This window comes from Amphichorda felina (assembly GCF_050947745.1).
Source record: "Amphichorda felina strain 45539 chromosome Unknown scaffold_3, whole genome shotgun sequence".
Lineage (NCBI taxonomy): Eukaryota > Fungi > Ascomycota > Sordariomycetes > Hypocreales > Bionectriaceae > Amphichorda > Amphichorda felina.
In genome coordinates, this window is record NW_028145047.1 from 1,833,969 (window position 1) to 1,856,325 (window position 22,357).

At 56.2% G+C, this 22,357-nt stretch overlaps 8 protein-coding genes across 8 annotated transcripts; 3 read left to right on the top strand and 5 right to left on the bottom strand.

Annotated features, from left to right (window-relative positions):
- Positions 1-154: 154 nt before the first annotated feature.
- On the bottom strand, positions 155-2,272 carry ROK1 (RNA-dependent ATPase ROK1; the record flags this gene model as incomplete). The annotated part of the gene is made up of 1 exon (XM_083192730.1): positions 155-2,272. The coding sequence occupies one exon, from the start codon at positions 2,270-2,272 to the stop codon at positions 155-157; it is 2,118 nt and encodes a 705-aa protein (XP_083051787.1).
- Positions 2,273-2,598: 326 nt separating this feature from the next.
- On the bottom strand, positions 2,599-3,354 carry VPS8_1 (Vacuolar protein sorting-associated protein 8; the record flags this gene model as incomplete). Its single annotated transcript, XM_083192731.1, has 1 exon — positions 2,599-3,354. The coding sequence occupies one exon, from the start codon at positions 3,352-3,354 to the stop codon at positions 2,599-2,601; it is 756 nt and encodes a 251-aa protein (XP_083051788.1).
- Positions 3,355-3,734: 380 nt separating this feature from the next.
- On the bottom strand, positions 3,735-8,518 carry VPS8_2 (CORVET complex membrane-binding subunit VPS8; the record flags this gene model as incomplete). Its single annotated transcript, XM_083192732.1, has 2 exons — positions 3,735-8,180; positions 8,231-8,518. The coding sequence occupies 2 exons, from the start codon at positions 8,516-8,518 to the stop codon at positions 3,735-3,737; spliced, it is 4,734 nt and encodes a 1,577-aa protein (XP_083051789.1).
- Positions 8,519-9,244: 726 nt separating this feature from the next.
- Positions 9,245-10,228, top strand: ACO1O0_003279 (GPALPP motifs-containing protein 1; the record flags this gene model as incomplete). Its single annotated transcript, XM_083192733.1, has 1 exon — positions 9,245-10,228. The coding sequence occupies one exon, from the start codon at positions 9,245-9,247 to the stop codon at positions 10,226-10,228; it is 984 nt and encodes a 327-aa protein (XP_083051790.1).
- Positions 10,229-10,799: 571 nt separating this feature from the next.
- Positions 10,800-12,325, bottom strand: ACO1O0_003280 (E3 ubiquitin-protein ligase RNF103; the record flags this gene model as incomplete). The annotated part of the gene is made up of 2 exons (XM_083192734.1): positions 10,800-12,033; positions 12,126-12,325. The coding sequence occupies 2 exons, from the start codon at positions 12,323-12,325 to the stop codon at positions 10,800-10,802; spliced, it is 1,434 nt and encodes a 477-aa protein (XP_083051791.1).
- Positions 12,326-17,653: 5,328 nt separating this feature from the next.
- Positions 17,654-18,485, top strand: ACO1O0_003281 (uncharacterized protein; the record flags this gene model as incomplete). Its single annotated transcript, XM_083192735.1, has 3 exons — positions 17,654-18,060; positions 18,126-18,346; positions 18,406-18,485. The coding sequence occupies 3 exons, from the start codon at positions 17,654-17,656 to the stop codon at positions 18,483-18,485; spliced, it is 708 nt and encodes a 235-aa protein (XP_083051792.1).
- Positions 18,486-19,028: 543 nt separating this feature from the next.
- CYP3 (cyclophilin-like domain-containing protein) lies at positions 19,029-19,934 on the top strand (the record flags this gene model as incomplete). Its single annotated transcript, XM_083192736.1, has 5 exons — positions 19,029-19,066; positions 19,129-19,154; positions 19,244-19,389; positions 19,510-19,647; positions 19,734-19,934. The coding sequence occupies 5 exons, from the start codon at positions 19,029-19,031 to the stop codon at positions 19,932-19,934; spliced, it is 549 nt and encodes a 182-aa protein (XP_083051793.1).
- A 429-nt stretch (positions 19,935-20,363) lies between these two features.
- ACO1O0_003283 (uncharacterized protein) lies at positions 20,364-21,767 on the bottom strand (the record flags this gene model as incomplete). The annotated part of the gene is made up of 1 exon (XM_083192737.1): positions 20,364-21,767. The coding sequence occupies one exon, from the start codon at positions 21,765-21,767 to the stop codon at positions 20,364-20,366; it is 1,404 nt and encodes a 467-aa protein (XP_083051794.1).
- Positions 21,768-22,357: the final 590 nt, after the last annotated feature.

The following is a 22,357-nucleotide window of genomic DNA, read 5'->3' on the forward strand; positions in this document are numbered from 1 at the left end:
CAACAAAGAGATATTGACATCGCTTCCTGTAGCAAGCTTCATCGTCCCTAAATCCCACCCGCGCCCATCATTATTGTATGTACATTGTAAGCCCGCGAGCTTCCGTCTGGAGTTTGACCACAGTGGGATGGAGGACATGTGCCAACGTCCTCCGTTAGTCTGTAAATCCATTCCACTCCCCGCCACCGCTACCCTCGCCGCCTCCCTGGACCTTTCTTCGCTTGCTGGCCTCTATCGCACCACGCCTATTGTTCTCCTTCTGCCGCTCAAACCCACTCGTCGTTGTGATCTTGGTCTGGGCCTTGCGCCTTCCTCCACGCTTGAGCTTCTTCCTCTCCTCCTTTGAGACGTCGGGCAGACGGTCCAGGAGCCACTGGGGCACCGCCGACTCCCCGGCTGGCCTCCCGGCCTGCCTCTCACTCGCAACAATGACGTTGGCCACCGTCTTTAGGATCGGGGTGTCCTCCTGGGTCCAGAGGGTGACGGCCACGCCTCCCTCACGTCCAGCACGGCCCGTGCGCCCGGCGCGATGCACGTAAGCGGCGCTCGAAGTGGGCACGTCGTAGTTGACCACGCCGTTGACCCCCCGGAAGTCCAGGCCACGTGCCACGATGTCCGTCGTGATCAGCAGCCAGATCTCGCCCTGTCGGAATTTACGGATGATGGCCGCACGGGCAGAGTCGGTGAGATTGCTGTGCAAAGAGGCGATGCGTGACGGACCTCCTGCCGAGGCGGGGATGTCGTACTTGATTTCCTCATGGAGGGCCATGGCGCGCTCAATCGTCTCGGTGAAGACTAGGAAGGGTAGACGTATCCTGAAGTCGTCCTTGGAGGTGGGCCGGAAAAGCTGACGCAGCGCGTACGGTTTGCCCTGTTCGCTCCCCGTGAAGATGAGCTTGTGCGTGATGTTGGGGACGGCGGCATCCTTCAACCCAACCACCAGTCTGACAAGGGGCTTGGGTGTCATGTTCAGCGACTCAGCGCGGGCCTTGAGGTTGTCAACGACCAAGGCCTCGATGCTGGAGCCCATAGTCGCCGACCAGCAGGACACCCGTAGGCTAGGGTTCGTGCAGGCCGTCCACACCTTCGTCGTCTCTTCCCGGAACAGAGGATCCAAGAGGACATCCGCCTCATCCAAGATAAGCTCTCGAACCGTCGGCAGGGTCTTTTTCGCCTTGTCGGGAGATGATGTCAAGAATTTGAGAAGACGCACGGGAGTCGTGACGAGGATATCGACCTTGATCACATCCTTAGACTTGGCCTTTCCAGCCTCCTCATCCTCCGAGTCAGCGTCCAGGTCGCTCTGTTCCTCATCCCCATCCGCGTTGGCCAAAGCGGTCTGCTGCTGCTGCTCGGTAGCCGGGGTCATGCCCTTCTTCATCCCGACAATTTTGAGGCCAGTGCCCTCAGCCAGCTTGTTGCCTTCGCTGACAATCTGGTGCACCAGCTCTCGCGTCGGCGCCACAATTATAGCTTCGAGTTCGTGTATCCCGTGGAGCTTCTCCTGGGCCCTCCTCCGCAAAATAGAGTGAATGGCCGCCACCAGGAAGCTGACCGTCTTGCCGCTACCTGTCGGGGCCACAGCGAGAAAGTCGACACCCTCGTCAAGACCATCTTCATCCTGCAGGGCCACGTCCGGACGGAGTAGGATGGGTAGGCTGCCCAGCTGCACCTCTGTCGGCTCCCGATATCCCTCCTTGGCGATATTCACGTCCAGCTGGCGCGGGATGCCATACACGCTGCGCAGCTGGTCAAAGGACTCGAGCGGCTGGGGCAGCAGCGGCTTCTTCTCGTCCTTCTTGGGCTCGACCGTGACCTGTTCCTTCTTCTTCTTCTTCGACTTCTTGACGCGCGACCGATCCTCGTGCTTCCACATGAGGGTGACCTTGATGCGATGCGACTTGAGCAGCTGCCGGCACTCATCCTTGGTCAAGGACTGCGTGTCCGCGGGGATGGGGCTCGCCTCGCGGTCCGACTTCTCGGGCTCGTCGTTGACCTCTGGGACGGGCTCTGGCTTCGGCGCGAAGAAGTCGACGACGGGGAGGTCGGACGAATCCTTCTCCTCGGGATCCTTGGCAGCCCGCTTCCGCTTCTGGCCGCGGACGTCGTCGTGGAAGAGCTGGGGGTTCGCCTTTGCGCCAGCGGATGGCAGACGAGCACTGAGGCGGTCGAACGCTGAGGCCTTGACGCTGGTGCCCCGCGTCAGGATCTTGAAGAGATCCCTGGCGGAGGCATTGCGTGGATCGTTCTGACCCGGTGTCGGCGCTGGCATTGGGGGAAAAAAAAAGACAAAGAGTGTCGTGTGTAGAAAAAATATTCAGGTGAGAGAAGTGATGGGCGATGTCTGGTGTTGGAAAAAGTTATAGTGGGGCAACGCCCATTTGGAGAGTTGGGGGTACAAAGTAGCAACGGGCTTCCCTTCCTTGGCAGCCCCTCCAACATCATTAACATGTTGGAATATCAGACAATTAATTCAGTGTAGATTATTGTTGACTAATGTTCTGTCGTTAAGCTTAATTTCCGCTGTCGACAAGCTGTGGTCTAATCCATTGGTACCGATCCCAAACGCCTTGCTAATGCCCTCTATCCCACCACCATCTATGACTCTCCATCCTCGAAATGACCATCCTCCTCCCTCCCCTCCCCGTAGAGCACCTCGCACACTCCTCCCAGCGGAATATCCAGCACCGCATCCGTCCCCTCGTTCCAAATCTCCCTCCACCGCAGCCTCCCATCCCTGTCGCACTTGGTCTCTCCCTTGTCCCCCCTGCTCGGGACACCGTTGCCGCTGGCTATGGGCTTCAGCCTGCCCTTGGAGTCGATGACGGCCACCTTGCCCGCATCGTCGACAATCGTCTCGGTGCTGCTCAGAGGCACCGTCAGCATCTCGATGTTGTACGACGCGAGCGCCACGTAGATGTACACGATGGTCATGACGAGGAAGGCCGGCGTGGCGACGGCCCACCAGCGGTTCGGGTAGTAGTAGATGCCGAGGGCGTGTAGGAAGGGCGAGGGTAGGTAGCTCCACAGTAGGTATACGAGGAAGGCTAGGCTGCTGAAGAGGTACAGCGCGAAGCCGTAGTATTCGTACGTTGGCACCTTGGGCGCTGCGCGGGGGACGGGAGTCATGGCGTCTTCGTCTGAGGCATCAGGGGTCGTCGGGCGCGATGGGCGCAGCAGCGATGTCAGCGATGGTGAGGGTGGTAGTGGCGTAGGCGGACGGCCGTAGAAGGGCGGCGCAAAGTAGTTCTGCGAGAGCGGTCGTGGGGGAGACTCGTCGCTGTCGTCTGACGAGTCCGACGACTGCGCGTCCGAGAGGTACTGGTCATCCTCCCCCCCTGGTAGTTCGGGCATGCTGGCTTGGAGTGCGCCCGCTGTGTGGCATTGGGCGAAGTGGTTGGTGTCGTTGTTGGCGGTGGTGATGGGAAGATGCAGCTTCCTGAAGCTACGTGGAATACCATACGGGTGCTGTCACGTGCACGACTACGAACAATTGGGAAACCATTCGGACAGCTTTCCATATCATTTATTCCTAGTGTCATATCAATTGATCGATCTCAAGGCTCAGAGGTGCATTTTATGAGAGAAGCTTAAGTCCCATATTATTCTGTTGCTTGGTCGCCTGAGGATGGAGCGCCGTCGTTCGAAATCCATGATAATCGTCGCTATGCCCCAAGTGTGAAATAGATATGCAAACCCTTAACAGTAGCAGCAAATGTATACGGCCCCCGCCTTTATCCATCAATAGGGCATTTGTACTCCCTCTCATGCCCACCCCTGCTCCCATCTTGCTTCTCCAGTATCGCATCCAGACAGCTCTGGTGATATATGTGTCGACATGCCAACACGACCAGCGGCCCCAGAGGCGGGTCTTTGGCCGACACTGTCCCTGATCTCTCCGACTCGATGACCATGCTTGATGGCCGAGTATCAGGGCTCTTTCCTTTGCCTTTGTTCTGGTCGTCCGCCTCTACGGCTGGGCCTCCTATAGCGCGCTCTGATGCCTGGGCTTTCCTCTCCTTTCTTCTCTCATCCTCCAGTGCTTGCTTGTCTTCCCATGCTTCGAAAATAGCGCCCCCCGACACTCCAGGTCCCCATACCCGGAGCCCGCACGCCTCGCACGTGGAGCCACGCGGCCGCCACCCGCGCTGTCGCAGCTCCACAGCCTGACTAACATTGACGTACAAGCTTCTCTCCAACAGACGGTTTGAAAGGCGCAGGATCGACTCCTCGTATGCATAGGCGGCGAATATGGATGCCAAAACACCCCTCAGGTCAGCAAGGTTCGGCGACGAGGCCGCAGCTTGCGTTAGGAAAGCTCGCAGGACTCGCAGGAAAGACAAATTCGAGCCCGCATTGGACAGAAGCTTCGCGCCCTGCTGTCCACTGACGTGGCTTGAAGTCGCCGTTAACAGGGATGTGAAGGTGTGCTGAACAAGTGACCTTAGCAGAGCTAGGAGCTTCTCCCCATCGACCTCAACGTCAGACTCGGCCTTCTCAACAAGAGCGGCGATGGATGGCGACAAGCGGCGGGTGATTTGCACACAGGCATCGATCAGGTTGAGCCAAAGTGCCTCATCGGCGGACAATGTCTCAGCACCCTGCTTCTTCTTCTTCTGCACGACACGGACCTGCTTCGATGTCTTCGTCTGCCCCTGGCACAGCCAAATACCGACGTGGACATATTTTTGCAAGTTGCTAAGAAGCTCCTCAGCTGCCGATGAGAGGTCAACGGGTCCGTCTTTCCTACTCGTCCCGCTGAGCAGCCCCTGCAAAGCCGACTCGAGGCTGCCCAGGTGCCTCACAAGCCGGTCCATAGCTTCCTTGACCTGCCCATCCTGAGCCATGAGAACCACAGCAGCATCAATGACTCCCGTCTCTTCCATGGTCGGGATCAGCTTGTCGAGACGCAGGTTGGTCGACTGAACTATGCCCACATAGTCCGACACGTGCGAGGGCTCGAACATGCACATGAGCTGCACATATCTCTCGACGAGGTCGCGGTCGGGGAATTCTTCGTCCGTTTTGCTCGATCCGGTGGGCTCCAACAGTGCTTTTAGGTATCCATGCTGCAACTCCTCCGCATCATGTGCGGAATCCAAAATCTTCTTGTGCATCCCTGGGTCCTGGGTGGCCAGAACCTGTGCCGTCCGCTCAGGGCTTAAGTCTAATAGACCTCTGGCGTGATCCCTGATAACGTGCTTCGCTTCTTGCACCTGGCGTTCGTTGAGTCCGCTTTGGGGGCGAAGACAGTCCGAGATGCAATCAAACACCAGTTCCTGGTCCTCTGGGTCTTCAAAATACGACTCGATGAGCTTGCCGTACTGCTTGTCCACCTTGTATATTCGCTTCAGTATCCGATAGAACCCTGCCTGCTTGAATAGCGGCATAAAAGTTGCCATGTCGGAAGGGTGATATACGGAGAGCAGATACTCGGCACTGAGCTGCGCATCCTCAGCCAGGTCCTTGCCAGGGTAGTTGCAAAGTCCCGTCAAGACTTTGGAGAGCGTTGAACCCGAAAACAGTAGATACTGAGGAAACTTTGGCAAGTTTCGTGCGATGAACATATCTAGGTAGATGGTGTCCTCAGGAGCAAAGTCTTCGGGGTTCATCACGTCAAGCAGTATCGACACGACGTATTGGCGGTTGATTGTCTGCCCAAAGATCTGTTCCTCGGGCATCTCCATCCGATTGCCGTTAAGTTGTTTGTTATCTGGGGAATCGTTTAAGAAAGGATCCTCGAAAGCCTCGTTCAGGGTGCTCAGAAGACTTGGGGCATCAAATCGAAGGATCAGCCTTAGGTATGGGAACGAAGGCTCGGAGTCCTCGTTCGGGCGCGTGAGAAACTCCCGCCCCGTCTCCTTGGGCCACGCAATAATTTTCCCCGAGAACAGGAACCAGTAAATTTCCGCTTTGGCTTTGGTCGCGGCATCTTCATCCATGAATTCCCCGTTGGGATATACCCTACCAGTCAGCGTGTATGACAGATAAGGAAAGATCTTAAGGGCATTGACGCCAAAATAATCATCCCCAATGTTGACTTCCTGATCACCATTGGCCATGAATGGGATCAGCAGACTCAGTAAATCTATCATAGGTGTGATGTAGTCGCCCATGGCCTGGTTCCACACATATGTGAGGGCATCATACAGACCATGCTGTTTGCATAGGAGCGTGGTCTGATCCAGGTCCAACGTTGTGGTTTCCATATGGCATATCATCTCCTCGAGTCGGCTCTCCCATCCTTTGGAGACATAGTGGGAGACCATATCCTTGACCACAGTAGGAGGGGCAACTGTAATTGTTCTGTCGAGGATGTAGGGCTCAAGAACTTCCAGGAAGATGCCCTCAACCCCGGCATCCTCGTACCACTCGTACATCTCGTCAAAGAGGTAGTCTGTGTTGCCAACACTCTGGCAGGCGACAAAGCATGCCTCTGCTAGCTGTTTCAGGTGGCTGTCACTTGTACTTTCTAGATTCTGCTGCCGTTGGTTGAAGGCATACTTGAGAGACGCGCTGATAATCTCCATGACCTTGTCTTTCACCATGGTATGCCGCAGAGCAGTGTCTTCAGGAAGCCCCACGGTGAGCTTGTCAGCGTCGCCGGTGTAGTATGAAGTCGCCAGCTGGATCGCCCCAATATAATCTCCATGCTCCATTATGGCGATCAGGCGGTCTGCCCAGTTTGAAAGGGCACCAATCGACACCTCGTTGAAGCCAAGGAGAAATATCCTCCCCTTGTAGGCCTTGAAGCTCATGTAGAAGGCATCACCCACGACGCCGTGCATGGATGGGTCCTCCTCGTCCAACTGCTCGACCAGCACATGTAGCTGTTTTGAGAAGAGGTCGACGTGGTACACATGTTTCTGGATAAGATCAAACGCTTCCGTCATGCGCATGCTGCGGTCTTCCAGTACGATCAGCCTTTGCGATAGGGTGAGGACAGTTAGAACTGAGCGACTCAGCCACTGTACAGCGGCGATGGACTCTTCACACTTCCAACGGCTTCGTGCCTTGAACCGGAGTGTGGGTGGCTGGTCCTTGTCTTCGCCTGGAATTTCATCCACATCAAGAACAGTGAGGACATTTGACCAGCAATATGCGAGTTTCACCTTGGAAATTTCGCTGCCGGTGTGGGCATCTGGGACCTTGAGTTTGACCGCAGGGAACCAGGCCAGGCATCCTGTCATGGCACTATGTGCCTGAACGTCCTTAGGCCGAGCAGACTTATGCTGGGTCTGAGCTACCGGAGTCGTCGACACAATGACGAGCAAATAGGGCGTCAGCATCGCTGTTAGCCCCATGGTATCTGTGGCACGCTCCACGTTTCCCAGAGGCAAGGGGGAAAAGGCTAAGACGGTGCTCGGTTTCAGGGGTTTCCCAGTAGGAGCAGGTGCACCCGGATAGCGTCCGAGAACCCTCGTCGTTTTTACTGTTCTTCCAAGAGCACCAGTGCCTCTCGTAGCCAGATGCGAGAATGCCATTCCCTTCTCGTCCGCTGACACGAGTGCTGTGTGGCGGGTCCCCAAGAACCCAAGATGCGTGACGGCGGCGTTTGGGACGTGGCCATCTGCAGTTCGGTCTTCGGCCTGAGATAGGTCGATATGTGGTATTGATAGAAACGGCCTGGATGCGCGGCTGGTGTCCCACGTAAAGATATTCCCATTCGCATGTCCTCCAGCCACGGTCGTATGATCTGCCGAGATGGCTACTGACGTGATAGGCCCCGACTCGACAGCCTTAGTGCCAGGCCCGATGATCATCTTCAGGTTCTGGTTGTAGTCAAACACTAAGATTATTCCTTTCGAAGTTCCTAGCACTATGGACGCCGAGACGGCGAGACATGTGGGTGAACCAAAACTGCGCCTCCCGGCCTCGGAGAAGGCCTGGCCATTCAACTTCTTGAGCCTGGTCCATCGCACGACTTCCCAGGGTGGGGATTGTGTCTCTGTCTCAGACTGGTCGAGAGCAAAATTGGAGGCAATGGATGTATTTCGACTATGCGAGCCGAAGTATGCGGGCGATGAAGGTCGTGAGCCGTGTGTGCTGTGAGAGGAGGATGATATTCGGGACTTGAAGCGGCGATCGAAAGGACGGAAAGACGGGCTCAGGCTTCCCACTCCATGGCGCGAGGCCACGGAAGGTAACGCGCTGCTCCCAGGCGAGGAAAGAAAAGAGCCCTAGGAAACGTTAGTGATAGTCTAAGAGTTGCTGCCATGGCCTCGCATACCTGTACGGATGGGGTGTCGTCTGGTCCGGACAGCATTGAGTCGACGGGGCTGTCGAGTCTCCGCGGCAGCGCATCAACCAAGCCAGCGTCTATGGATCCCATCTCCGACCCCTCTTCCTGTGCCTCCTGTCCTTGGCGCCTCGCCGCCGACGCGTCCTGTAGCTCAACCGGCGCTTCCGCGCTGTCGAGCTGGGGCACATCGTCGGCATTGAGAGCTCCGTTCACAGACTCGTCGTCGCTCGAACCGCGCTCGTCCGGAGCTGCGGTGTTATCGTTGGGGCCAGCCATTGTGCCGGGTGGCTTCCCATCACTCCGTCGGAGCTCTATCGTGTCGAGGTCATGCCTGGCTGGGGGAGCTATGTGGAGGGGTTCCCAGAGCTGCGGGCAGGGGATGGGAGACGGTGGTTGACAAGGTCGTGCGGGCTAGACTGAAAAACTGGTAAGGATACTGGGAGCGTTGGATTGCCTGTCACCGCAGGAGCTATACAGGGTTCGCACGAGGCCACGGCGCTTGTTGTCGTCAGATGTTGGTTGATGGGAGCTGGAAGCTGGCTGTGCAGCTCACCCACCCACTCACCCACGCCATTCGTCCTCTGACCTCTGCTGCCTGCAGGCTGACTGGTGCAGTTGGCCCTGGCTGGCTGGTACCAGGCAGTGCGGCCCGGGGATATTCCGACTAGTCTTGACACCGCTGCCGCAGTCTTCACATAATAAATTCAAGCTATACTCCCTCTTTAAATGCCGTAAAGGCTCAAGGATTCTTTTCCTTATACTTGAAACTTGCTGTATGCATTGCCGTTTGGTACGAGTACGCGGTCGTGCGCGGCAGCGCGGCAGCAACCTTATGTAACTGATCTGCACTTATTCATACCAAAGCGCAAGGTAGTGGATCCCTTCCCCAGCCACAGTGTGACGTCGCCAAGTTTCTTTGTCCTTTGTAGCGCCTCAGCTCCAGCGAGGGCTCCCAAGCCATCACATCACGACTTCACCAAACTAAACACCCAAACCACAACCATGTCCTCAATCGGGCCTCAGCTGCCCCCACACCTCTCCAAGCGCAAGCGCACGCCAGACGCCGACCGCGGCTCCCATCCCCCTAAAAACCAGCGGACACAGAGCCCCGTCGCAAACCAAAATGAGATTGGCCTTGACGACTCCGACTCAGACGGCTACGGCCCCAAGCCCATCGCAGGGCCCTCGATGCCTCCGCAGAACAAAGATGAGATAGACATCGCCTCCGATTCAGACTCAGACGTCGGTCCTGCGCCGCCAAAACCAACCTCCGCCGGCCCTGCGCCTGCGCCAGCGCCAGCGCCAGCGCCAGTGCCACAACCCCATCCTCCTCCTCCCGCCGCCGATATAGACGACTCCTCCTCCTCAGACGACGACGACTACGGCCCGTCCCTCCCCTCCGCCAGCATCTCCAGGCCCCAGATCGGCCCCAGCCTGCCGCCCTCGGCCGCCGAGGACGACGCCCCGCAGCGCGACTCGTGGATGCTCGCGCCCCCCACGGGCGGCACCTTCACGGAGCGCGACCCGACCAAGATCCGCGCGCGCAAGTTCGCCTCCGGCAAGCCCGGCGCGGGGGCGGCCCCGGCGGGGTCGAGGCAGCCCTCGTCCATCTGGACTGAGACGCCGGAGGAGAAGCTGCGGCGGCTGAAGGACTCGGTGCTGGGGCGGACGGGCGGGGATGGGGAGGACAGGGATGGCGGCGCCGGCAGCAGCAGGAGTGCTAAGAGTAAGGAGGCCGAGGAGCGGGATCGCAAGATCGCGGCCAATATTGAGGCGTCAAGGGGTAAGAGTATGTATGAGGAGCATAATCAGAAGAGAAGAGAGCGCGGGTTGGATAAAGAGGAAGAGGATGATCCGAGTAAGCGGGGGTTCGACAGGGAGAAGGACATGGCGCTCGGTGGCAGGCTTGGAGCAGCGCAAAGGAAGGAACTCATGAACAAGTCGGCAAATTTTTCGGGCAAATTTCAAAAGGGGTCTTACTTATGAGAGGCCGCTCGCTGGTTGGAGGGTTTAGAACAGCAAATGCATCAAATGTTGCCTAAATGGACCGTGGCGATATGAACATGGCCGTGCCATAAATTCTCCGTGATGCCACGGATGCTATAAACCTATAAACCGAAAACTCCGTCGCTCCGTGTACCGTATCCGAAGCTAACCCCCTCCCATAACAAAATAAGGTTTTCCAGCCTCGATGCAGGCAAAAGGAAAAGAGATGAACAACCAGCCTCCGCCTTCTTACAAAGCGTAACTCCTCAGCCCATATCCATACGGCAACCCTCTGAGCTGCAACTGCTCTTTGATAGGCGACTTGCTTCCCCCGTGGGGATATATACAGCGTTGTTGGCTAGATACCTTTCAGCCCGAGCTCCGGGCCATTGGGTTGATAATATGAACTGCCACTAAAATGAAAACTGCGTGAAAATGCGATATGTCGTTAAATCGGGCAGTGATGTCGGTCGGCGATGTGCAATGTCATGATGGGGTGTGATGTCCGGTGTGGCAGGTCGGATAACCACCAGTCGTGATATGAAAAATATGCAGTTCGTGGTTTATATAACTACGAAGTGGCGGCATTGGTCGCACGAGTTCCCGACTCGAGTTGAGATGGCGTCACATTGTCGTGGTTGCCAGGTGCAGGGTTCGACGACTCCTCCCCATTGTGGTCGTCCCGATGCCTTCCAAACTTAAAAGCCGACCGTACAGAGGAAAGGATTCCGGAGTTCGGCCGTTCGGTCGCCTCGGCGTTGGTGTTCTGGTTCTGGGTCGAGTCTTGGCCCCCGGGCTGAGACTGTGTCTGCTCAGTAGTTGTCGTAGCGTTGGATGGTTGGGCTCGATCGCCGCCACGAGTGCCCTCGTTTCGCTGCGCTCGGCGGGCTTGGCCGAAGCCACCCGGGAACCGGAAAAGTGAAGAAGGGGGCTGAGAGGCATCCCGCGCACCCCGGTCACTTCTGAACACGTTGCTGAGGCCGATCGGAAGATTGATTCTCGAGTTTCCTCGAGCGTCGAAGTTGTTGTTGGCATTGTTGGTTCTCTCTTGCCCCTCCTGGTTAGGTCGGGGCTTGGGCGTGTAGTAGTCTGCTTTGCAAAGAGGGCAGCAGGCACGACGACTCGTGAGCCATGGGTCGACACATCCAGCGTGGAAGGCGTGGCCACACGTCAGTCCACGAACATCGTCGTCATCTTCCAGAGTGTCGATGCAGATGGCGCAGGAGTCGCCGGGAGTCTGCAAGCACTCGGGCGGCAGAGCAGCATCGATATGCTCATCATCATCATCATCGGGTGAGCTCTCAATCCGGTGGAGATCACGGCGATCAGTACCGTCCGTGCCTGAAGCCTGGCCTTGGGCAATATCAGTAGACTGTCTACTTTCTCCTTCCTTCTTCTCCTCCTTCTCATCCTTCTTCGCCGGATCAGCCACTGCGAGTTGGGTGACACCAGTAGTGTCCACAGTCACATTGCTTTGCGATCGATGGTCGGCAGAGGTCTGATCGTTCCCGGATATGTCGGGCAGGATGCCATCGGCTTCGCGAAGACTGTTGGCACGAGATTGTGTGAGGTCGACACCTCCTGCAGTAGGCAAGCCCTCTCTCGCCCGTTCCGAGACCCACGTCTTGTACTTCATCATCGGGAACTTGTCGTTAACTTCGTCCATAGTCATCAGCTTCTTCTCACGTCGGCGGCGGTGAGGTCGAGGCATGTTCTCCATATTGATCGGTTCACCGTCTTCGCCCATGCGCATGGCCCGATTGCGAGCATTATAACGGAAACAGTACTTGACGCCAACGATGATCCTAGTGTTGATGTTAGACAATTTCCCAGGCAACGCTAGACGCTTGCACGCAGCCGTGTTTCAGCCAAGCGGACGGGCGCAGTAGATACGCACCATAGATTTGTAAAGACGACGCCAAACCCAAGGGCGACGAAGAATAGCAGCGGCGAGTTCGAGTTATCCTTATGACCCTTGTCACCGTCGTTCGCAGCCTCGGCTGTTACCACTGGGCGTCCGGTTGTCGAAGAAGAGGCCTGGGCGACTCTGGCGACGAGCAGGGCCGCTTCACCGACGAGTTGTTCGACGGCAGGCATAGCGAGGTCCTGTGTCGATGGTGCTGGGGACTAGATGCGATTCGATGGCGACGCTGGCCCAGAGGCGTACAACGCCTCGGTTCGCATAGAGGCTCAAGGCCCTGGTCGTAACCTCACTCAGCGCTGAAAGCGAGCGAGGGCGTCGTCAGGTGAGCGGGAATCGGAATCGCGGGCATCTAGGGAATTGGCCGCGATCACCCCGAGCATGGGTCGTTTCGACGGTCGATCTCAATCCCGCCGAAGATACAGCCAGGCGGTGGGACTGCGCTTGACAATATGGAGAGAGGTGGTGATGGAAAGAGGAGAAAGCGGAGTGCAGGAGGTGGAGTGGATGAAGAGGAGGAGGAGGCGAAAGCGGGTGACACAGCGTGGGAAAGAGGAGAGCGAGACTGAGGACTCTGAGACTGCGAGAGGCTGCAGGCGCTGGAAGCGGAACGGGTCCAGCGTGCCCGGGCAAAGCCCCAGCGCCAGCCATGCCCATGGCTGGCCAGCCAAGCCAGCCAAAGCCAGCCAGCTGGCAACCAACCAATGCAGGTCAGCGCACTACGTACCCTCCCCCCTCCTTTGGTTCCCACGTCGCTGCGACGGACGTCTGGGGTGGCCTGCACGTAGGCCTCCACTACGGGCGCCAGCGTCCACCATCAAACAGATAGTTCGTAGTATAATAGAGATGCTTCACGCAGAATCCGGCCCCTTGTACTCGCAATGGCGCATCTCTGCATGATCCGATTGCTTTAAGATCAATGCAACCCTTCTTTATATGCAAGACTGCTCCATAGGATAAATATCCTGATCCGTGCCGTTGAGTCCTGGCAACCTGGGCTTCCTTCGCCAGCTACAGGTATAATCCCTACAGCAATGGATACGGCGGGTGCCCCGTCATCACTGTCGCAAAAGAGTCGCACTGTGCACCGGCTGCGCTGGGCTGGGGCCGGACCGCCAATCCACCACTGGCAATGTACGGAGAGTGTGCTGCCCGAGCGAATGTGATGGTGGGTGAGCTTGAGGAGCACCGTTGTGACTCGAGAGTCTGGCCTTTTAACTGGGTGGTGGCCAAGCGTTTATTCGGTGGGTTCCGCCTTCGTACCGGAAACCTGGATGCGGTCTGGCGTACGGTGGCTGGTCTTGGTACCCAGTACCTCACTCCCACTATTACCAGGAGTGGCAGGCGACGGCAGAACGCCCAGCCGCTACAGAACCCTTTGTACAGTATTAGTAGGTGAATGAATGGAATTTTCGATACTTCGTTTCTGGTCGTAGTACGGACACAGGGTGCTGCTACTACTTATGTAATAATGCTGCTGGAATGTGTTTACGAGTAATTCATCATGACAGCCGACCAACAGCACGGGTCGGACACCAGGGGATCCCAACGGTGGTTCAGAGTCTAATTGAGCTACCCTGACGAGCTCCTCCTGGAAGCAACACCAATGTCCTCGACTCCTCATGTCTTCCCCCCCCCCTGCACTACGTATTTGAAATATAGCGGTCGATCAAGTCCCCCGAGCTACCGAGCTACTAGTGCCCATCGGAGGAGCTGAATCGACGCGAGTTGCGACGCTGGAAAGACGAAAGGGTGACGGGAGAGCGGGATTGATGACGGCCTCGAAAAATGACGGTGTTGTTCACCATCTTCTAGCGGCGCGAACACTGAACACTACGGGCGTTGACAAATGTCATCATCCGTCAAGCGCTCTCTTGTGCGCCCGCCCGTAACGGATATGGCGGCTAGGGTCAGAGTTCCCAGGTTCCATTTCTTATGCCCAGAGCCGCTCGTTCGCTGCGCAGGTATTATTGTTCCTAGGGCCCGGGCAAGCCGATCTATCTGGAAGCTCGAATCCTCGACTGCCTTCTTTACCCGGCTCAGCAGTCACTGTTTCCGAAACCACCACCAACAAAAGCTGAGAAGACAAAGGGTCCGCCTTCTTCCGCGACAACGCATCCATGGCAATCCAGACTTTCAGGGTCCTAATAAACCCTTCAGCAGATGGCTGCACGGTCATGCAATGCTCTTTTTGGGCTGCCAGGGGCCGCATTCGGAGTATTATTGCTACGAGTTGTATCGTAAGAATAAAACTTCCGTTGAGACAAAGTTCGGTCGTGCGCGGTTTTGTCGCAAGGTTTCGGTTCAATTCAGATGTCTCGACGCCGACGATGCCCTCCCGCATTCCAGCGTGTTATCGCAATTCGCTAGAGGTGAGACGGACTCCTCGACGGCTGCTAATCGTTCTTGGTATCACCGAACCTCCTTGTTTGAACTTGTATTACATGTAATATTTTTGGTTGCACAGAAGGGCACGTTGACATGCTGGCGCCCGCGTGACACGGCTCTGCAGTTCGTTGATGAGATCGCCCATTGTCTCGAACAAGGCCTAGACTGTCGGCCAGCGGCAGCCCACCTGGGTACTTTGTAACATACAATAGGCGGTAATCGGCAGACCCGTGCCTTTGTTACAGTGTCGCTGGTGCTGATGAATGCGTCTCAGGCCTCCCACGCCAGGATCACGCCAGGCTCGGGCGTTGAGCATGGCGTCGAATGGTGCCGGTGCCCTGAAGACAGACTGGGTGCCCAGGACATGAACACGACGACCTCCATCCCAAAAAGCTTGTCTTCGCTCGGGGGGGGCTGGATGCGAGGCGGGGACTGGACTCGTGAGTGGACTGATTAACAGCAGGCCAAGCTGGGGGTGTGGGCTGAGATGGAGGTGGAGTTTTGGAGGTGGGGGTGGGCCGGTCGCACAGTGTATCTGCATGGCTCTTCGTACGGCCCCTTAGCGCCGATTCTGGCGGTGCATCTATTTATCATCATAGTATGGAAAACACGACCACTGTCCAGGCCTCCAAACCATCCATCTCCAACCAATTGACCCAGACGGACGCTTCTCGAGGTACCCGCGGCCGAGTTGGCCTCCTTTCCGGCCAAGCCGCCGTCGAACAATACGATCGCCAACCCAAAAGCAATAATATGGAATCGACGCGAGGTAAGAAGCAAAGTGAGCACCATTTAGATACGTAATTCCACGCAGTTCCATCCCAACCAAATGCCGGGCAGCTGCATCACACGTAGTACGAGTACTACTCCTCCTAGTACGGAGTAGGTATACGAAGTATCAGTACGTAGGGTATTTGCTCGCCATAATAGCCAACGGCGTCCCCGTTGAAGCCGGCGCCGCCCATGGCTTCCTGTTCCTGTCGATGGCGTCTGCGCCGCCCGAGTTTTTTCCTGCCCAGTCCTATTAGTATTGCCAGTACGTACGTATTCCGGCTCGTCCGGCCTCGTGGAATGCGGAGCTCAGCAACCATGACGATACCCAGCAACTGCACAATCCCTAGGTCCAAATCGTCATTCGTCATCCCGTGGCTGTGCCATGCTGGACTGCCCAGCTCACCGCACCAGTGAAGTAGGTAGAGCCTCCGCGACTCCGCTCAGAACCACTGCGAGGCAATTGTAGTACCTACATCATCGTGCGGAGTTGCGTATCGGTAAATAATACGCTCGTGTCGACGTCGGCGACATGTCAGTCCGTTGCTTCGCACAGCCGCTGGACTGGGGCCATGGCCGCGACGCCCGGCCACGCCTGGCCATTCATGCGCGGCCATCCGTGTTCAACAACGACGACGACAACGACAGCAGCCATGCTGGAGCGAGTATACCTATTCGTCCGTGACGACGTTTGGACAACGTTGTTACGGCACCACATTCATTGTTCCGATCAATAGTGACCGCACGTGCCCTGTATTCGCCCACATTGTCTCGTAATTCTCGCCTACCGACAGCGTTGATCGCTGCAGCAGCACTACTCGTACCTACGAATGCATCCAGCCATGATTGATCTTTTGGGGCACCACATCGCGAAGAAAGCACCAGACCCGATCCTGCCCTGCGACCCTTCCTCCTCATTCATGAATCCCACACGCAAGCTCATCCCACTCTACGGATCCTACGGAGCCCTTGATGACACACGCCATCGACTCCTCTGCGGGTACACAAATCCCAGGCCTCGGTTCCCGTCTTGCAGGTCTCGCCCTGTTTGCTCCACGTTTCGGACGTCTCACGGTCAAACGGTAGGCATCAGAGCACAAGCTTGGGTTTCGCATACCGCTCACACCCAATTCATGCGATAGACCATTCCAAGGTACAAGTATGTGGATGGCGGATGGCCATCTCATTTTCCAGCATTGCTCCCACTTCTCAATTGCCCTTGAATTCAATGCGACCTGCGCGATATCATCGGCGAGCCCAAGCGACTCCCTCTGAACATGGCACACTGGATTGAAAACCGCCGGCATGATCGCTACTTATTTACCTGATGCAGTCGGCCTTGCCGTCATGTCCAGGCATGAAAGGTGAGGGGGACCAATTGGCAGGGAGCATTGTGGGTAGGCTGACTGCACGATCGATAAAGTACCCTTGAACGGATGCCAGTAGTATGGGCGATCCAGGATCCAAAGTCCCCAGATGCCTATCCGCAAGCTCGGGTACTCGACAGGGGCAGCCATCAAAGTTGATAGTACTCCCAACTCTCATATTTATTCCCTTTTGAACCCCGGATATATTCCATGGCTTCAATGGCGAACACATCAGCCTTGTTGGTGCAAGAGAGGCAGGTCGATACACCTGCGCCAGAAGTCAGCCCTGTCTCTGTTAATGCATCGTGTTTCGCGTTTCTGTCGGTCAGCATCTTGGGCGTTTTCGCAGAAACTTCATGACGACACCAACACAGCAGCTGAGGAAACACCTTAGTGAAGTCACATAGACTAGGCTCGCTGTCTGAAGTAATGCTTTAGGCCTCTTAGCCCGTTGCTGCCTTAGCTAGAGGCAGAGATGAAGATATGACCAGTCGCCCACGGGAGCCCATTCTCCCCGAGAGCGGTTGCATTGCCGAAAGCGCCTAGACGTATATCGGCAGTGCCTGGATAAATATAGCACACGATCATCCAACGTTGCAGCACCTGCACTCCACAAACCCCAAAACCTGGTCCGTCTGGGACGCCGTCATCCGTGTGGGATCGTTTCCTGACCAAACTACGAATAGAGACGAGTCCTCGAGGCGCCAAGATGGCAAAGGCTGACCCTCATCGGGGGAAGATCTAGCCGGCCAGGGGAAAGAAACACCATGACCTGCCCCCCTGGGAATCCTTCAGGGATTCAAGATCCTCCCGTCTATGATCTGATTCCGTACCAAGGCGGATCCCACCAAAGGAGCTGAAAGCCCAATCCTTTCAGCATGAATATAATAATCCTTCTCCGCCGTCGTCCTCCATGACGATTTTGCCCATGTCGCTTTGATTATCACAGCATCCTATTATTCCAACGACACTGACACGATGAAGGCCGCACTCCTCTCCATCCTCACGCCCCTCGCCATGGCCCAGAGCCTGTGTGGGCAGTTCGACTACCACTCGCAGGACGGGTACTACGTCAACAACAACGCCTGGGGCAAGGACGCCGGCACGGGCTCGCAGTGCACCACCATTGACGAGATCAGCGACATTGGCGTCAAGTGGCACACCGACTGGAACTGGTCCGGCGGCGACTACAACGTCAAGGCCTACCCATACTCGGGCCGCGAGCTCTACGACAAGAAGCTCGTCAGCGACATCAATGGTATCCCCACCAAGGCTGAGTGGAACTACGGCGGTGACAACATCCGTGCCAATGTCGCCTACGACCTCTTCACGGCGGCCGACCCGGGGCACGACATCTCCAGCGGCGACTATGAGATCATGATCTGGTAGGCCTCACCTCCTTCTGGGAGGCCGAGTCAAAGTACACGATGCTAACACGCACCGCACAAAGGCTCGGCAACCTCGGCGGCGTCCACCCCATCGGTGACTCGCAGGGCAACGTCGGCGTCGGCGGGCAGGACTGGGAGCTCTTCGTCGGTTTCAACGGTGCCATGAAGGTCTTCAGCTTCGTTGCGCCGGAGCCCGTCAAGACGTTTGAGGAGGACCTGCGGCCGTTCTTCGACCACATCACCAGCAGCCAAGACTTCCCGGCCAACGATCAGCACCTCATCAGTATGAAAAGCCCCATCTCCTTGGCGGATGCATTAAGAAAGCTGACCGTATCTTTGCAGCGCTCCAGTTTGGGACGGAGCCTTTCACCGGAGCCAACGGCAAGTTCGATGTCTACTACTGGTACGGAGATGTCAATTAGACGCGCTGTTGGGAAGCCGGAGTTGGATAGATTGTCAAGTTATCATATGTGATCCATGCATACCATGTACCCAATATAACATGAAAATTGAATGTTTCCGAAAGCTACCAAGCACATCAGCGTTTGTGGAAAGCAAGACAAAATCAAGAGACACCCAAGCGTAGCATCGCCGTTAACATGCCCTCAATTTCATGACAGAGGCCTGGAAGGGCTGCGTATAAGATGGCTTTGATAATTTTGGATAGTGGGTTCAAGTATCTATAAAAATATATCAGTATAATGTGGTGTTAGACACTTAACATATATAATATCAAGCAACATAGAAGCATCGAAACACATCTTTTTTTTTGTGCCCAGTGCAGCGCCTACACAAGCGCATCTGCGCCCCGCCACCAACTTCAACTTCTCATCAACCACCAAAGACACAACCCCAGCGAAACGATTCCGTCCACGGAGTGACTATCAGCCCAAGTAATTTTTGCTGCACTATAGAGAGATTCCTACTATAATATACAAAGAAGGACGACCGATCCTGCCCCCGCGATGCCACCCACCAAGCTCCCGGAGTCCGGGAACCCGCTGTACGTTCAAACAGGCTCAGCGTTTCTCTCACAAAGCTAACCCAGTCGTCATGCATCTACAGTGTCTTCTTCGACATCACCCTAGGAGGTTTGTCAAGCCCTTCTCACCAGGCCCGTCACCCGGGGAGCACCAGCCCCGTGCGGGAACGCGAGGTTCTAACCCGCACATCTCTCTAGGCGAGCCGCTCGGCCGCATCCAGTTCGAGCTCTTCAAGGACGTCGTCCCCAAGACGGCCGAGAACTTCCGCCAGTTTTGCACGGGCGAGACCAAGAACTCGTCCGGCCGACCCCAGGGCTACAAGGGCTCCAAGTTTCACCGCATCGTGAGTGTCGCATACCTACTCTCTCGCTCGCTCACCCATGATCCTGCCCACGTGTTGCATAGTTCAGATGTGGAAAATGAAAATGTAAAACATGTTTGTGCTGACCGTCATCCCCCTCAGATCCCCAATTTCATGTGCCAGGGCGGCGACTTCCTCAACGGCGATGGTACGGGCTCGACGTGTATCTGGGGCTTCAAGTCGTTCGAGGACGAGAACTTTACGCTGCGTCACGACCAGCCGGGCCTGCTCTCCATGGCGGTAAGCTCCTCCTGTCTCTCTCTCCCCTTTTCTACCACGTAGCTTTCTTCTCCCATCAGCCGTACTAACCAAAAACAAAAATCCAGAACGCCGGGCCCAACTCCAACGGCAGCCAGTTCTTCATCACGACGGTCCCCACGCCCTTCCTAGACGGTAAGCACGTCGTGTTCGGCAAGGTTGTCGACGGCATGGACGTGGTCAAGAAGATGGAGGCCACCAAGACTGGGTACCGCGGCAAGGACGTGCCCAACCTAGACGTGGTCATCTCGCAGTGTGGCGAGATGTGAGGAAGGAGGGCAAATTAAATCTACGGGTCACATAATACAGCAAACAGATAATCACAGTCAATACCAAATATGAGATTGTGAGAATGCCTTTTTTTTATTTTAGAGACCCAGATCCCCCTCCAATTTTATCTAGGCGGTTCCGTGTATCCCCCCTACCAACCAGGGTAAAAGAGCGGAGAGAAAATAAAAGATCGATACATCCGAAAGAAAGAAAATTCGAAACGTCAAAGAGTTACTGATCCGTAGATATCAAACGCCGCGAGCCATGCTTGTTCATCTATCATTCCCGGGTTCCTGCCGACCACGTCACTCCGAATGGGTGGCCGTGCAGCCATGCTGTATATGGCCGCCCTGAAGATATATACGTCCAAAAGAAGAAGAATTGCCCCGAGTAGCTAGGGGTCCTAGAGCCATGAAAAGCCCCGCGAGTTAATACTCGCCGAAAGACCACTTGGTGCGGCGATTAAGCGGGACGGGCGTCGCTGTCGAGTCCACAAAGTAGCTCGTGAGGCCCTTTGGCAGGGTGGAGGTCGCTGCGAGCGCCGTGGTCAACGTGACCATGGTCGTGGGCGTACTGGTTGGAGCAGGCACCTGGTTCCCTGCTTCCTCAGTCGCGGTTTCCTCCGGGTAGACTGTCAGGTAGGAAGTCTCCATCTCGACCACCGTCTGAGTAGATGTTGACTTGCACGGAGTGGTGGGCGAGGGGGGCGAGGATGGTTCTTGAGGCTCAACAGTCTTGGTGGCGGTGACGGTGACGGTGACCAGACCATCACCATCTCCTTGAGGAGCGTCAGTTGGCGTGGGAGCAGTGGATGAGGCCATAGGTGAGGATGCAGGGGGCTGGTTCGAGTCGCCACCGCCCTGGCTCGGGTCGATATTGACAGCAAAGCCGCCATCCTTGAGCTGCTGGTCAATGGCCATGCCATAAACTTGGGGCTTGCTGGTGAGGTCCACTTCGGGAACTGCCTTGGCTACTGAGAACGTGCTTTTGTCGACAATCTTGATGTCAATGGTACTGGCGTAGCTCTCGTTGGTTTGTAGAGCCGCCTCAGTGAATCCGTGGGGATCCTTCTCGCCCTTCACAAAGGTACCCATCCAGGGGAAGAGGCCCTCCTTGGTGCCCTCCATGTCGATCTCAGCCGTGTTCAAGTTGGGGTATTCCCAGTACCAGTATACGGTGTAGCTTGTGCCGGGTTTCAGGTCCTCGGGGAGTTGGATGTCGGACTGGCAGGGAAGAGACTCGCTGGCGAGGCCGTGGACTGCCGCAGAACGCTCGACGGCAAATTGTTTAGCTGCATTGCCCTCGTAGCACTGACTGTCGTCGTAGTTGCGTGTGCCCAGAAGACGACCCCTGCCATCGCCACCCGTTCCATCCTTGTTCCACACCAAGTGAACGTCAAAGAGCTTTTCCTCGTCCTTAGGCTCCGAGGTTCCGTATAGGTAAACGGTTCCTCCGTTGAGTGGGCGCCCCTCCTGCTTTTCAGTGACGTGGCCGTTCTCGGTGTGCAGAAGGGCAATGTAGTCACCCGGAAACGCCTCGAGGGTCTCGTCCGGGCGGTTGGGAGCGATGGGGCCGCTGTTGAGAATTTCATCGCCAGTGTATATGCCGTCAGAGGGGAGGCGGTAGGTTTGCTTCTCGTCGTTAGAAGCTCCTTCCGCGGCAAGACGGCGATAATTGCCCCCGCGGGGATAGCCAGGAGCACCAATAAACTTGCGGGTGGCGGCATCAATCCTGTAGGCTTTCTCGATCCAAGAGTGGGCAGATGCTGAAGTGGAGAGACAGAGCACTGCCAAAGCCCCGAGGCCAGCCCGTGAGCTTGGGAAGAGCTTCATGCTGAAAGGGGGAAAATGAGGAGTGATACGAAAATAGGGAACGTGGGGCGCGAAAAGGTATCCGACGCGTAAATTTCCGCGTTGTTGATTCTCACGATGAATTCGAAAAACGTTGCCAGGTGTGGCTTGTCGGTGTGCTTTCTCGCCAGGAGATGATGCTCAGTGTGCAGACTGGTAAGTGACGAAGAATCAAGGATAGTGAGAAGTTTGGATGAGACGAGAAGAAGGAGAGAGTTTGTGGACTAGTGTACCAAAGACCAGGGCTGAAGTAAGATATTGTCAGTGATTATTGTTCGTGCGAACAAACATGATACGAAAAGAATCGGGAGTTGAACTGACCTTGTAGTGAGAACGAGAACAAGAGCACACTGACGCACAGCAGCTGACCGGAGCCGCGAGAGCGACTGGCAGTCTTCTCTGTGATTGACAATGGGTGATGCAGAGATGAAAAATCTAAAGTGGTGAAGAGAAGGAAGAGGAAGGCGGTCGAGTGGTCGAGGAGGAGCCCAGAAAGGGGAAAGAACCTCTTGGAACAAGGCGAACAAAAATCGTCACTCAGGGAACAACGGCCAGCCGTGTCCTTCTTCAGC